The sequence below is a fragment of the Schistocerca serialis genome, chromosome 2 (assembly GCF_023864345.2).
Source record: "Schistocerca serialis cubense isolate TAMUIC-IGC-003099 chromosome 2, iqSchSeri2.2, whole genome shotgun sequence".
In the NCBI taxonomy this organism is placed as follows: Eukaryota; Metazoa; Arthropoda; class Insecta; order Orthoptera; family Acrididae; genus Schistocerca; species Schistocerca serialis.
Window position 1 is genome coordinate 786883094 of NC_064639.1, and position 16683 is coordinate 786899776.

The 16683-nt window shown below is 38.8% G+C and overlaps 1 protein-coding gene across 1 annotated transcript in view; it reads right to left on the reverse strand.

Annotated features, from left to right (window-relative positions):
• LOC126456408 (uncharacterized) overlaps positions 1 to 2698 on the reverse strand; it is a 38575-nt gene extending 35877 nt beyond the window's left edge. The window contains exon 1 of the mRNA XM_050092159.1: positions 2606 to 2698. Within this exon, the coding sequence (XP_049948116.1) occupies positions 2606 to 2698 (93 nt within the window). The remainder of the gene's footprint in view (positions 1 to 2605) is intronic.
• Between the last annotated feature and the right edge of the window lie 13985 nt (positions 2699 to 16683).

Consider the following 16683-nt stretch of genomic DNA (forward strand, 5'->3'; position numbering starts at 1 on the left):
GACAGTTGCTTTACATGTGGCAAGTATTACGAAGAAGATACTGAGCTTTTAAATTTGTACTTTTAAGAGACTTCACAGTAATATTTCATTAACTTGCCTAGCAAGTAAACAGCGCCACATCAATGCTCAGCCATATTAAGTGCACTTAGTTCGCAAATAAACAATGTTAAATACCCATTGACATATTTTTAAGAATAAAATTTTGCATAGTGTTTACTATGTCAAAAATACGTCATTACTCTAGAAATATTTGAAAACAGCAACTTATCTGAATAAATAAATCACAATGCATGTACTTAAAATAAGTTCTTTATGAGATTTTATTGAAACTTTACTGTGCAATTTCTCAAAAAAACCAACCTGTCTCAGAGCATTGTTTACAGCCAAGGTCATCAATTGGGTGGTATAGTGGTTAGAGAGAGAGATAATGTGAATTGTTCAGAACTGACATAGTTATGCTAATGCACGTTTAGCCGGACCAGAAACTGTAAATCCACAAACACACATAGATATAGATGTGTGCAGGTTAAGAAGCACTGTGATTGTTCTGGAACACTGCTTGAAGATTAATTCCTTTGAGTTTTGATGTGTGGCTTGATATTTACCTCATCTCCCCAACTATGTACAAGAATGCTGGCGTGTCTGCATCAGCTATTCTCTCTTCATGTTAACTTCTCCAAAAAGGTGCACTGAAAAATGCAAGTCTTCGTCGCATCATGATGTAGAGATTAAGACATAGCTCGAATAGGAGAATGAAAACTTGCAACTTCTGCATATTACAACATTTAATTAACACAATATTGGGAGAGTGAAAATACATACTTCTTTATCGCACAAGCTCAAAAGACCGACAAACACTGAGACTGGTGAAAAACACAACTGAGGTACATAAACAAGTCGATAGTATAGCTTTCAATTTTCTGTCATCTGACTCGGATATAATCATACCTCCCTAAGATATGTTTGCCACACGGGGACAGTGGGAACAAAAATCATTACAAATATTTATTTATATGAGTAGGCCATTTAAAGAACTCACACAGTGGGCACTGTAGAATGCCTGACAAACAGACTGACATTGAGACAGCAAAAGAAAAGCAGAGAATCACTTATCTATCTTGTGTTCGTGAAATATCCATACAGACTGATAGACTCTTATGAAGCATGGCATTAACTGTATTTCACTCCTGTCAATAAACATAAAAAAACCTTCTAAGTCAAATTAAAGGTGATCTAGGTATCTGGAAGCTGGGTGTGTATCACATTCCATGTGAATATAGCATTTCTTAAGTCAGGCAGACCGCTAGTATGGTCAAGTAGAGATTCAGGAATTAAAAGAGCCAAGTAAATCATTCTGTCACCAAGCACAACTTCGAATATAATCATGCAATGAAATAAAAAGAGACTAGTATTAAGGTGAAAACACCGATTTTCTGGCGTAGTGTGATTAACAAGTCTGTAGAAATAAAGGTCTAAACCTAATAAACAGTCATGGAAATTTCAATTTAAATAAGGCTTGCGACCCAGCGCTCACTTTATCAAGCTGTCACTGGCCAGCACATCCACCAGAGGTGGAAAATGCTGAACGTGTATTCGATCGAATTTCAGTGTGGGTTCTGAAAAACAAAAGTGCATTAAAGTGTGTAGTGGGCATCAGTAGTCAAACTCACAATTATCTATATACATTGATTTGAGACCAACAATAATTCACAGTCATGTTGGAGCCCAGTTAGTGAGTACACAACACAACTTGCAGCACCTGAAAAAAATGACTGGCCTGTTCACTGAAAAACAGAGCAAAAATGGAAACATCTCAGCTGTTTACCTGAAAGTACACCATTAATCAGTCACCCTGAGAGATCACATCACTGTGTATTTGTGACACAAAGATAAAATACTGATTAAAAATTCCTTTTTAAAAATAATAGTCGGAGTGCATATCTTTCTGTACTCCGTTTTACCCAAGTTTTGTCTGGGCCTGATAACAATACGTCAAGGATATTTGGTCCATACCTTCTTAAGAACAGGTATTTCTGCTACACTAACTTTCTCAAGGCATTTCTTTGCTCGAATTGGAAATGACTTAGTTGCCTGAAGGTTCTTAAACATCTACTGCACACATTGTTCAACCCCAGTGCTGGAAATTACAAACCTGTGCATAAACCTCACTTTATGTGCATGTTGCACCATGAGATCTAATTGGATGATAAGAAGTGACTCAACAACCACTGCACAAAATACGGGCATGGGATTGGCCCACATGGTGGTCTGCATCCAAGATATTAATATAGGAAGATCCAATTGATCTGTCCTATATCAAACTATAGCCTCTTTACATGCAAACTGAGGCTTTATGAAATATGGGTCGGCTGTTTCAATCTGCATCCTCATTTTGCCATTAAGACATTTTATGATGTTTAGTGTCTTGATATATCTAAACTTCGGCTTGCAAAGGTGTGACAGCCATGGTAACCTAGTATCAAAGATGAAGCTCAAGGGTCCTAGTAAGGTTACAAAGTATAGAATGAGCCCCATAGTATACACACACGCGCACACACAAAACAAAAACAAAAAAAACTGATGTGAATGATTAAAATATACTCACACAGTGTTTTTCTGCAGAGAATTTAAAAGCAACTGTATCAACCAAAATCACCAGTCTACTAAAGATCAGCTTTAGTTGGTGGGTTGTTGTCATGGGGATGGTGGCTCCTTACTGTGGAATAAGCACTACTTAATAAAAAGGGTACGCATCAGAATGCTATGCTGAGGGACACCATTCAGTTGAGGGAATTTGTCAGAGTATGGAGCACTCACTCAATACTGGAAGTACAATTCAGCAAGGGCAAGAGAGGCAAAATGTCCACAAAATCCCAATTCATATGGTTGACAGATGATGTCATCTCTCCATGTGGTATCAGATGCTTTTTTTCAGATTGAAGAAGATGCCAATAAATTGCTGTTATCATAGGAATGATGCTTGTACCACTGCTTCTAGCTGGATTAGGTGATCATTGAGAAATGGTATCCCTTAAACTCAGATTGAAAACAGGTGATTAATATCCCGGTTTCAAGAGTTCACACAGGTCATAATCTGCTCAATAGTCTAACCTACACAGCTTATGAGCACAACATTCCTGTACAACTTGGAGACAACTTAACTCTGGCTTAAGAAAAGATCTCATAATCACTTCCCGACATAAATGTTTGTAGTAACCTTCTACACACATTTTATTACAGAAATAAAAGAGCACTTCCTTCACATTTATGCTTAGTTGTTATGTTTATAGTTCCATGACTTTTCACCATCAGAGAATGGTGAAGCCCCATGATAAAAAGATCTGAATCTTGCTTCTTGGGTGTTCTTTCTGCTCATGGTTTTCCCTTTCTGTGGGGTAGATGCAAATAGGTAAATGGAGATACATTATTTCCAGACTTCATTTTCTGTGCAGAATTCGCCTGCTTACATTTTGTGCTCAACATTGCCCTCACAGCCTTACTAACAACTACATTAGTATCAGCTTTATGGACACAGGTGTATGAGCTAGCACCTGAAGAGGACATTTCCATGAGGCACCTGATATAGTTACTTGTTGCTATATGATAGGAACAATGGAGAATTTTTTTCCTCTCTGTTTGGAAGCTGTATTGTGACTCACTGTTCCTGAATCTTCTGTCTCTCTAAAAATCCATTTCAGAGACCATACTGAATGTTTTGCTGAGCATAAGATGGTAAAATGCATCATGAGCATGAATTGTGGTGACCAAATATTTATTTCCCATAGGATGGCTTCCCCTTCCATGCAGGTACTGAGTATCCAAACCTTCAGCACTGAAAGGAATAAATGGGATTTGGAATATATGGATGAAATCTGAGATTAATGTACTTCAGTAGGTGGGTGAGTTAAAGATATGCATGAAGGCAGATATTTTTTGTCTAATTCACTATTCATTCCTTTCAGAATGTTCTTCACCTCATTTACATCTTCATTTTTTCATTTCTCTAGAAGTTTGCATAAGATATTGACTTGATAAGACACATTGCTTTAATAGAAAGTGTTGTTCACTTCAACAAGTATGAGATATTCCCCAAATTATTTGTTACATAGTCATTTAGGTGCTTGACTGGATGGCATTGTCTCTGCAAGCAAAGACCCATTCCACAACCTGTTTATTGTTCAAGCTTCAGCAATTCCATCTACACCCTTCTAAACACACTCCCAAATGTACTATGTTTTCTCCTCATAACAAAAAATACATTATTATACACTGGCATTGTTGTCTTAAAATTAACTATTTTCTTAATAGAAGTTTCTGCGGGGCTGTCTGCCGGAGGTTTCTTCGCAAAGTGAGTCTTACAAACTGCTAGTGGCTCATCTCTTCTTCTGAGAGTTTGTTGTTTCCGCTATTTGGATCCAAAAATAAGCTACATTATCAGTGGCCTATTCAGACAGAGCCCCATTATCTTAGTTGAACCTTACATATATGATGTGTGGCAGGTTAGTAAGTTTAATGATAAACGGATCATTGCATGATTAATTGTAAAGATGTGGAATTAAACCATTTTACACTCACATTACACATTAATATATAATTAGGGCTACAAATTGATCATTTTGTCTGTAGAATAGAAGGAGTTGTCAAGGAGAAACTATTTCAGTTTGTATTCAAATATCAGATATTTTTTATCACTGGCAAAGTATTCAAAAATTGAGTAGCAGCATTGCACACCCTTTTTGTGATAAAGATAACCTTAATGTGGAGTAATGAATGTAATTTTTTCTTCTAGTATTGTAATTATGTACATCTTTGTTCCTTTTGAACTGCAATGGATTATTTACATTAGTCAGTATGCCTAACTCCTTAAACTGACGTCTACAAGATGATCATGGATAAGCACCATATATTATTCTTACAGCTCATGTATGAACAGTGAACACTTTCTTTTTAAAGCAGAGTTATGCCACAACATACTTTGATATGACATTATTGAATGAAAATATACAAAGTCTCCCCCCACGATGTGCAATGATTCAAAGTGCAACTGTGGCTGAACTAAGTTGTTTTAGGAGTTTCAAAATGTGTTATTTCCACCCAAATTATTATTTCTTCACCATTTGATGCACTTGTCATTGGTGTAGTACCTCTAGATGCGCAGAACTAAATACCTTGTGTCTGTTAGAAATTGATAGTGAGAGGAAAAAAAAAAAAAAAAAAAAAAAAAAAAAAAAAAAAAAAAAAAAAAAAAAAAAAAAAACGATTTTAGAATTTTATTTAGCATTTCCTCTAGTGCTTTACTTATGTTTGGACTGATTACAATCTTAATGTCACCTGCTGCAAAATGAAATGATTCTGCTCATTGTAGATAGGTCATTTAGATATACAAGAAACAACAATCGTCCTAATATTGAGCCTTATGGGACTCCACAGTGATTTGTACCCAGTCAGAAGAATCTTACTTGCTTACGTAGGCTGAATTATTAAGTATAACAGTAATTTATCCATTTATTGGTTGCTGAGGTCTGTGGCTTTGCATTATGTTATTTCAATAAATACAGCAAACAGCCACATTTTTATGTATTTTTATTCATGCTAATGTGTGTTTTGAGCTTTAATTCACCTTCAATTGGCATGACACACATTCTTCAGCTGTACATCATTGAAATGTCGACAGCAATTGGGATGCTGCAGCTGGCTTTCTACTCTGCTTGCTGTTGTTACAGTTTTAACCTTCATAATTATGACACAGACACACTTTTATATTCCACAGTTGGCAACACTGTGGATATTGTGCTGTCTCTGTGCAAAATATAACTAAAACAATGTGTCTTCACTCAAGTTTCCAACCCTGTAACTGTAAAGCAAGCTGCACTTGGACAAAAATAAACTAACTAACTTCAAAAATCAAGTTAAAGCTGGGCTGACTCAATAGGCGAAATATTTCCATATTACATTTTTCCTTATAGAGACCTTACAGCTGTTGTTTGCATTCTAAAATAGGTTCAAGGTACAGATTGGAAGATTTCCTGTAGTAATGCAATGGCATTTTCTTTTATGGAGATTTTGTCAGCATTTTTTTTTATTTGTTCTATTCGAGAACATGATGATTCTGAATTAATGCTCATCACTGCACTGCTCATCATTGCTGAATTATGCAGCCATTATTGAAAAATCCATTCTTTAATCCCAAGAGTACGGAGAAACATCTTTTTGCATACCTTATGTTTCCCATAGCATATCTCAAATGATAAATCAGTGTGTTTCATTTCCTGGATTTGTCAGTGGTCTTCCCTGGACATCTGATTGAAATTATGTCCACAACACTGAGTATGTAAATCTTCCTCTGATCACACGATTTCCCAGGATGTGTTAAATGCTGCCTACCTATCACTAGCAGAAAACTGATGACACTTTCTTTGAACAGAATTCTGACATTTCTGACCTAATTTTCATGCGTTTCTCAGAGTATTGTGAATAACTTTGCCATTTTCACTTCTTATATATCAATATAGGCTTGTCCAAGCATTCTCCATGTTTAATTGGCATTTTTCTTCCACTCTTAAGGGCAGACCTTAGGCTACATTTTCCTGTCACTGCCTAGGCCATCACAACATTCTTGGCCTCCACCTTCAAAATCCTTTCTTCCGTCATCTACCGATAAGTTATCTGAAGGGCCATCTGTAACAATTAGTGTGAAAAAGTACTGTCATCTCCAGTGGCAACTCTGACTCTTGTATCATTTTGAGCATTCTTTGATACAGCCAGCAAAGCTTCTAGATAAAAAATATTTGTAGATAGCTTAAGAAGATCACAGATGAAGCTCAAATTCATGTATTTATGATAATCATAATATCAATAACATTAAAATTAAAAATGATAATAATAATAATAATCACAAGAAAAATTCCTGAATTATTAGATGGTCCAGGAAAAGTGACTGAGAACTCCATGCACAAAATTAATTCTCCTTCTCTGAACATAACTCTGCTGTTACTACTGTTCTCCCCTATTGTTCATTCTGTATTTACAGAAGAACCTATAAATGAATGGGTACTTAAATATGCTTGGCATAAATGATTACAGCACAGAATAAGTGAAGTGTCAAAAATCGAACAATGGAAAATTCAGGATGGAATGAAACAATATTGTGAAAATGAAAGTTGCTACTCATCATAGTGCGGAGATGCTGCGTCAAAGATAGGCACAACAAAAAGACTGTCATAAATAGGTTTTCAGCCAACACACACTAACACAACCACAACTCACACACACACATGACTGCAGTCTCTGGCAGCTGAAGCCACACTGCGAGCAGCAGCAGTGCATGATGGGAGTGGCAACTGGATGTTGGTAAGGAGGAGGCTGGGGGATGATGAGAGCAACTGAATTACATTCTCTGACAGGATTTCGACTAGCTCTTGTTGTGCCCTGGAATGAGAAATGTCCTGCCCACTGTGATTTCCCTCAGTTATATTCTGCTGTCCACCGAAAATACACAATATACTCGTCCATCCCTACACAACCTCTGCTCCCAACCCCTTACCTCATGACTCATATCACTGTAATAGACCTAGATACAAGACCTGTCCCATACATCCTCCAACCACCACCTATCTCAGTCCGGTCACAAACATCACTTATTCTATCAAAGGTGTGAAACCAATCATGTGATCTAAAAGCTAAGCTGCAGCCACTGTGCTGCATTCTATACGGGCATGACAACCAACAAGCTGTCTGTCCACATGAATGGCCACCGACAAACTGTGGCCAAGAAACAAGTGGACCACCCTGCTGCTGAGCATGCTGCCTAACACGACAGCCTTCATTTCAATGAGTGCTTCACAGCCTGTGCCATATGGTTCCTTCCCACCAACACCAGATTTTCTGAATTCCACAGGTGAGAACTGTCCCTGCAATATATCCTTCATTCCCGTGACCCTCTTGGCCTCAACCTTTGTTAGTCATTTGTCTTCACCCATCCAGCCCCTTTCCTGTTCCCATTGCCAATAAGTGAAGTGTGGCATTCTAATTCATCTAACAAAAAAAGTAGTTGTGGCACTACTTTCATAGTTTAAGTGGATTGCTGTTAATCTGAGGTAAATAATAAAACAGTTTTCCTACCACTTCAATCACTCACATGAAGGAGTCTCTGCTTTCAAAGGCTAATTTCACCCGAGAAACAATGTCCTCCTTAGTAAAAAGATTGCCTCATAAAATGCTGTCCATTTCCATAAACTGATGCTATGACTATGGGACCACTTCTAAACACTGGTAGATATGTAGTACACAATAACAATGTCCTGTGGCTGTGTGGGCTTTTGCATTTACGCGATAATGTTTACCACATCCAAAACAGTACAGCTAAGTGGTAGTCCTGCCTATTTTTTCATTGTGTCACATAAGCTGTATTGTTTTACCTTATTTTCTTTGTATATAATTTAAAAAATAGGCATTCTTACAATAGCAGCAGATGCACAGAGAGTCAAGGATATCAACTGCTGAAAAAAAGCAAAACTGAAGATTTGTCAGTTACGTGACATTGTTTATTCACCAATAATATATCAGCTGAAAAAGAAATGTCGAATTCTAAGGCAGACCTTAACAGCCAGTGCCAATTTATTAGTTCTGACATTGATTTCTCAGATTATTTTTACAAAATTAACATGATCAAAATCTTAAAAATCTTTCATCAAGTTAGGAGATAATTATGCTAACAGCATACTACCACACAAGGCTCTAGAAGGTCACCTGAAAGACACCTCAACAGAAATAAAAATTAGCCAAAATGAAAAAAATATAATGAGGCATTGCTTATAGTTCTTTTTAATATACATAAATGACCTATGAAGACATTACAGAACTTTTTAGTAAGTACAATGTTTGTTGATGGTACGAATATGAGCTGTAACATGTCATTCATAGAATGAGATGTTCCACATCGATATCCATTGACCAATTAAATATGTTTGTGGGTTAAGGTAGTTAGTAAGTAGGAAGCAACCCACTTTTGGGATGTTTTTTGATGGTTTGTGCAGATTGGAAATTTGCCGATCCTGTGCTATTGCCAATGCTTCTATCTGCTGGACGGAGTCATTTGTCTGTGGGGCCGCGAGGCAAAGGTATTAAGTGCACATGACCTCCATGATGACAGAAAAATCATCACGGAGTTGATGTTCAGATTTTATTGTATCACTGTTCTGAGTCTCATATGCGACAGAAGCATGACATCTAGGTATAATGTAACACATGTGTAGTCGACTTGTTAAGAAAGTAAGAGTTGTACATCATAGGAAATACATTGAGTTCAACTACTTTGAATGTGTTATTCCACAGGAGCAAGAAAAGTCTCTTCCAGCATCTTCAACGTACAGATCCAAGTCTATGGAGTACTGAATAGCAAGCCACTTGAAGCATTAGTACTATATGGTGACCATGAGAAAAAGTAAGAGAAGCAAGAAACCTGGCAATATATAAAAGTTATGGATAAAATATTGGACTGTTTCAATGCAGATTCAAAACCCCGTTAGTGAAATAAAGACCAGGAAGCATTTCATTTGGCGACCTCAGTGAAGGACATGAAGAGAACATGCAAAGAAACAGATTTAAAAAAGGGAGAGAGGAGGGGAGAGAGAGAGAATATCCAATATTACATGGCATTGTCAAGGACAATGGGGCTCAACAACAGATTGTTTTACAGTACACATGTGATACAGTTGTTTTCGAATTATTTATACATTAAAGAAGAAGACATCTGTGTGTGGTGTGTCTGAGAGAGAAAAGGAAGAAACTTGCGGAGAACTGAAAGATACAAATTGTTAACAGAGACAAGCAGTATATTACTGTTTCCTATTTACAAAGAGGAGACACAAGTCATGCACACACAATTCAATGTGCAATATGGAAGAGTTTGCATCAGGCCTTGAGAAGAAGACTAATGACGTCTTAGAAGCTGACAGACCTTGCAATAGCAGTTGAACTTGCCATGAAGGTACATTCAATGAAATTCTCATACCACCTTACCTGCATTGGAGGAACAATTGCAAGAGTTTGTAGCAAAAAAATGTACACAGAAGAACTGATTCCTCTTTGGCACCTACCTCTATTGGCGAGTCTAATTATAATCAACAAAAGTTGCAAAAAAATCTGGGAGGCAATATAAAAAAAACATGAGAACAACTACTGTAAAGAGTATGGTATGCCAAAATTGTACAGGAAATCCAACAGAATGGTTAGAAGAACTTCAATTTGGGATACACATGTACTTGGCAAAGCAATTTCCAATGTTTCAACCAGATGAAAAAGTACATGCCACATATTTCTTGGAACAGCCCATCCTGATGATTTTAAATCATGAGAGGACTTTAAAGAATAGTTTAAAAGCAAATATTGGTCAACGAGTAAACAGGAGGAATTGATGCTACAACTATAATTTATTATTAATAACTTTAAAGAGGGATGAGACATGTAACTGCCTCAAGGTACCACCCACAATCCAATCCATGTGAAAGAGTAAGGAAAGAAGTGGGAAGATTAAGTAGAACATGCTGTTCAGAAAAATATGGGAAAAACTGGTTCCTGAATTTCAGGTGGTAATACATGAGTTGCCACACATGGCTACTGGGTTATCTCTAGTAGAAGTCATGAATAGAACCTCTGTGGAAGTACCATTAATGGAGTCATTTAAGTGGGCATCTGCACCCACAGAAAATTTGGAAGATGTACAAAGACCAGTACAATAGCGATTATACAGACATGCAGATATGAGAATTCACAAATTTAATAGGGAAGCACAGACTCCAATGTTCAATGCTGATGATTAAATGCTTGTTCAAGATCATTGCCACAGTTCCCATATAATGAAAGAAACAAGTACATTTTTCCCAAAGTAGCGTGGATCCTACAAGATTGTGAGTGTACCACACCCAAAGGCAATATGTCTTGTAGACCCCCGACATGCCAAGGTAAAGGTTTATACAACATCGATATGATAAAACAATTGAAGTCCTCAGGCAACCTGTATTCTAAGCAACTTCTGCAGCATGATGTCTGTAAGGCCCTAAGTTAACTGTTCTATTATTTGTGTTTTGTTTTCTGCAGAAAAGTTTTTTCAGACTTTTTTCTAACCCATAATCTTTTGAAAAATGTTACCTCTGACTATCCTATACTAGAACTAGATATATGAAAACTAAGTCACACCAGACTGTGTGTGTGTGTGTGTGTGTGTGTGTGTGTGTGTGAGTTTGAGTGCAAGATTTGTCTGATTCTGATAGGCCTGTTTGGCCAAAAGCTTTGTTCAGCAGTCTTTTTCTGTGCCTATCTGTGACTCAGCATCTCTGCTATATGGTGAGTATCAACAATCCTTTTCATAATATTGTTATTATTCCATCCTGGATTTTCCATTGTTTGATTTTGTAATATAACTATTATAAAGAGGAGGAGACACTTACATGTACACTTAGTATTCATCCCAAAAAGTACCTTTAACATGTTAGATTAAAAATAGGGGAAGGGTGAAAAAGAAGTTCAAATATGGTGACCATAGACCAAGATAATCACGTGGAATAGAGTTATGGGAGGAAGGTATTGCATGAGGAGAAGCGTATGACAAGGAAAAATAGATCACAATTCAGTTCAAATCTCAGCATGGAACTGGTAAGAGGTGTAAGTACTGATGCAAGGTAGTACTGAGGAAGGTGGGAATGTACACAAGGCAATGATCACTAGATTTAAACACAGATGAAGTAACATCTTCTAAGTATGAGAGTATAAGCTGGGTAGAATATTTTGTACAGGAACTGAAACATACTGGGGCACTGTCCTTGAAGACAAAACATTTGGGATGTACCGGGCTAGTGGACCTATGGAAAGAATGACTTATTCCTTAGGTCAGGTGGAGGCACGAAAGGATCTGAACTGCTTTTATGAAGGGAGAGTTGTAAAGGGACACTGGCATCTCAAATGGAAAGATAATTGGGAAGTATCTGTCCCTAGAATGAAGTGTAAACATGCACAGGAAGGATGTTGACATTTCAGAAGTGTTCTCCAGACTAGTTTAATGTGGCATGGACCTATCTGATTAGGCTTCATAAATTTGAGCACATTTCTAGCACAATTTACGGCAGCAAGTATATGACGTTAGTAATAGTTAAACAGATTTTTGATTCCAATCCAGGAAGTAACTCTTCAGGTGAATGAATGAATTAAACAAAGTAATTTAAAATTGCAAACAAACATAATACAAATATCTGTGGCAAGACCTGGAGTAAAGAGAACATACCAGTAAACTAGTGTCACCTTTCTACAGCAAAGGTGATTGATGTCGAGAATTTCATATTTGTAATGTGTCCCAGCATGCAGTTAAGTGAAATACCTCAATAAACTATGGAAACATTTGTGCATGTCGGAATACCCATAGTTAAGGGAGATAGAGATCATATAGCTTGCACAATAAGGATGAAAGGAGAATTCTTAAGTGTAATCACAAAATTAAAATGTTCTAATGAAGGAACAGGAGTGAAATTATGCAGTGATAAACAAAGACTGCAATGAAAAACGAAATTGTATGTGATTCCCTTAGGGACCGGTTCTGAACATAGCTTGGTGTTGGGTAAAGCTATGATAGAAAGTAATTGGTGAAATATGAGCTGACTTGAATGAAATGTTATGTGAAGTCCCAGAGGGAAATAAATTGCAAACAACCTTCATATTTTAGAAAGTTATAATGTTACACAACTGTTTGAAAATTTGGTGTTTATTGTAAATGTGTTAAACTTTTAGAATAAACTTTATGAGCACAGCATCTTTGATCTCAGTCGGGGAATATGAGGCATAACTTTTCATTCATAGAATGAGATGTTCTATTTCTTTGATATCCATTGGCCAACACAAGATATTCATGAGTTAAGGTAGATAGTAACTAGGAAGTAATCCACTTTCAGGAGGTTTTTTGCTGGTTTGTGCAAATTGGAATTGTACCGATTCTGTGCTATTGGCAACACAAGCTGCTAGGTGGAGTTATTTGCTACATGAGGCAAAGGCATGGAGTGCACAACACTTCCACAACACCAACAAAATCATCATTCCATTAATATTCAGATTCTATTGCACAATTGTCCTCGGTTTCATGTGAGATGGATGCATGACAACATCTAGATGGTATGTAACACACCTGTAGTTGATTCATCTGATAAGTTAAGAGTTGTACATCATAGGAAATATATTTGTGTTCAACTTCTGTGAACGCGTTATTTCAATGGAACAAGAAAAATTTCTTTCAGCATCTTCAACACAATGGATCCAAGTCCATGGGGGAAAAGCTGTGTCACAGTTCAAGGGTACTGAGGAGCAGAATCCTTGCAGCATTGGTACTGTATGGTAAGCACGAGAAAAAGTAAGAAAGCAAGAAAACTAGGAAGATATGGAAGTTACGGATCAACTACTGAACTGTTTCAGTGGTCTATTCCTGAGACTTGTGTCGCAAATCTGCGTAATTACTCATGCAATTCAATACAGATATGGCTGCATTAATTACACTCATTACTTAAATAAGCATTTTGTTACATTACGTTGTTACGCAGAAGCAGCAGTAGTAAACTATTTGTTCACTGGCAATGAGTCGACTGGCTTTGACTTCTCTGAACACAAGATCACAACACAAGGTAAATCTTGTGGCCTCAGACTTCCACCTTTACCACCATTTATCCAACAGTCTCTAGAGGAACTATTTTGACATGAATGATGTTTAGCAAATTTGTCTTTACAAATTCTGAACTTCCAAGCAAACTTTAGTACCTACAGAAGGAGTGATAATGCTGCTACTCAACACGATTGCCCCGGACACTTCATGGGATGACAGTGACTCAGTAGCAAACAGTGAACAAAACCCTGTGAGTGGAACAAACTCCCCATGTGAACTGAATGACAGGAAGCAACACATCTGAATCCACATAGATACATGCATGGCAATATACTCAGTGTAAGGTTTGTACAGACAGCTAAAGACGAAGCACATGACAACACTTGGCACGAAACGAGGCTAGGTCTGCAACAGTTTGACTCCACATGAGAACTAGCCTGCTCTGCTTACTGCTGCTCACAAGTAAACACTAACATCTGCGGGTCTGCCCATGTGGCACCATGCTTATGCCCTCCATGGCAGGTTTCTGAACTACTCCATTGTTCAACCCATGTCAGCTCACGTGCCTCCACCATAACATGAACTGGTGGGAATATGAAATCTCTCCCCCTGAAAAGGCCAATTAGGGCTGAAAATGGCCAGGCTTGGGGTGTGACTTCCAGTGTGAAACCAGGGAGGGTGCCAGAGAATATGGCAGCAGACTAACCATCGAAGGAAGCAACACCAATGGTACTGGGTCCATCTGAAAGGTAGAAGAACATGGAGGGTGCGGCAACGACGTGTCAGACAGTGGTAGTGGAGATGAGGCCACCTCTGATGAAGAGGGAGAGGAGGCAGAAAGGGGAAGGGTTGGGTCAAAATTCATGGGCCCTACCACAACAGTCAGAGGCATGAGCCACACTGGGGTTTGAGGATGCAGGTAATGGAAAGACAGCAGAGGACGTGAAGGGGCTGGCAATGCATGAGGGAGCACACTTCACAAACATCGCAATTATCCTTGCCACACAGCTGACTGGAAGCCGCAGCTGTGATGCTCAAATGTGGTGTGGGTGCAACTAATTGGCATGATGAGCTAGCTGTTCCCCGCTGACACCCACCAAAAACAACTGCCAACCTTTGTGGCTCACCACAACAGCCGACAACCTCTCCAGCTGCAGCCCAAAGTACCAGGCTCGAACAGCAACCCAAAGAGGAAAATGTGGTGGGCCACAGTGTTCCATGGCAAGCAACTCAGGCTGCAACAAATCCAAGAGACACTGCAAGTGGCACCAATGCAAACATTCCACCTGACTGCACCCAATGACTAGCATCACCCAGCACTTGGCAAGGCATCATCACGGGAAGAGGCAGACATGGCCTTTTTCATCTAGGTCTTGCACGTACCCACAAAGCACTCCATGTCCGAGACAGAATGGGATGGTAGTCAGAAAGAAGATGGATATCATTGTGTATACAAAAATCTTCAAACTCCTGCGACACAAATTGTTTACCGTTTTCATACGGAAGATTCCTCAATGGCAAAAATAACTGATAATGCCGTAAATGATGGCAGTCAACAAAGTGAAGGATAGCTTGGCTGCATATGGGAAATTTGGTACTGCATCTGCCAACAACAACCACATGCTGTCCAAAACTGGACGAGCAAAATCTACATGCACCTTGTCTCAAGTGTGCTGTAGGACCAGTCAAGGAGAGTACTGGGGCAGTGGTGCAGCCTGGTTCTGTGCACAAGTCCTTAAAGCCCACATCAGATGTTCAATGACACGACCGTTTATCGGCCAGCATACGTGATGTCACACCAATGCCTTCCTCCGAGTCATACCCCATTGCGATGCATACAACAACTGGAGGTTGTGAGTATGTAATGCATTGTTCCTCTGTGGGGATGAAGACCACCTGGACACAATTGAATTCAGAATGCAGAAGAAAAAACATATACCACACTGGATCTGCAACCGGGGAAATGTGCTCCAACCAACCCATCTGAACAGCTGAAACAATTTTTTGGAAAAGTAGGTCTGGAGGAACAGCGGCTGCAACCTCTTGTGCAATAAACAGAAAATCAAACAGGGTTTGCTGCAAGGCATCCTCCAACATGGACATGAGAGCCTCCTGCCAGTCAAACTCCGGATCAGGCCCCACTGACAGCTGCGATAGTGCAACAGCATTGGCATGGTGGGTGGTGGAGCAGAAACCGATGTCATAAGAGTAGTTACTGAAAAAGAGGCCCACTGCTGCAGCTGGTGGGCAGTCCTATGCTGAAGCTTAGTATGAGAGCCAAATAAAGGAACCAAAAGCTTGTGGTCATCCAATCAGGAAAACATGAAAACTTTTTAACCCTCAAAATAATAGCTAGAACCTCCTTTTCCACCTGTGAGTAGTTCTGTTAAGCAGCAGAAATTATCTTCAGTGCATAAGCAATGGGCAGTTTGATGCTGTCCAAATTCCAATAGGACAGGATGGCACAAATGCCATTCTGGGACACATAACAGGTCAGTTTACCTAGTGTAACATAGATAGCCTGATAGACTGAAAAGTCCACTGACAATCCACAGACCAGACAAACTTAATGCCACTCTGGTGGATCCAGTTAATAGGCTGGCAGACACGTGCAGCCTGGGAATGAAATGAGTATAATACAAAATCTTACTGAAAAGGACTTGAGCTACTTTGGGTTTTTGGGTGCTGCTAGGTTGAAATTGCTTTGATGTGGTTGTCCATAGGGACAAGACCATCTTTACTATGCCGATGACTCAAAAAAATGCACCTTTGGGGAGAAAAACTGCACTTTTCCAGCTCACAATGAAGGCCATTCTCCAGAAGGCATCGGAAAACCAATTGAAGGTTCCGTAAATGCTCCTCCCACGTAGGGACCATGACCCAGATGTCATTAAGGTAATTGACACAACAGGGAATGTCTCAAAGCAACTGTTCCAAATACCACTCGTAAATTTCCAGTGCAGACAAAATTCCCAAAGACAAGTGATTGAACTGTTAAAGCCCAAATGGGGCACTGAGGACCAGGAAAGTCAGAAAAACTGTGTCCA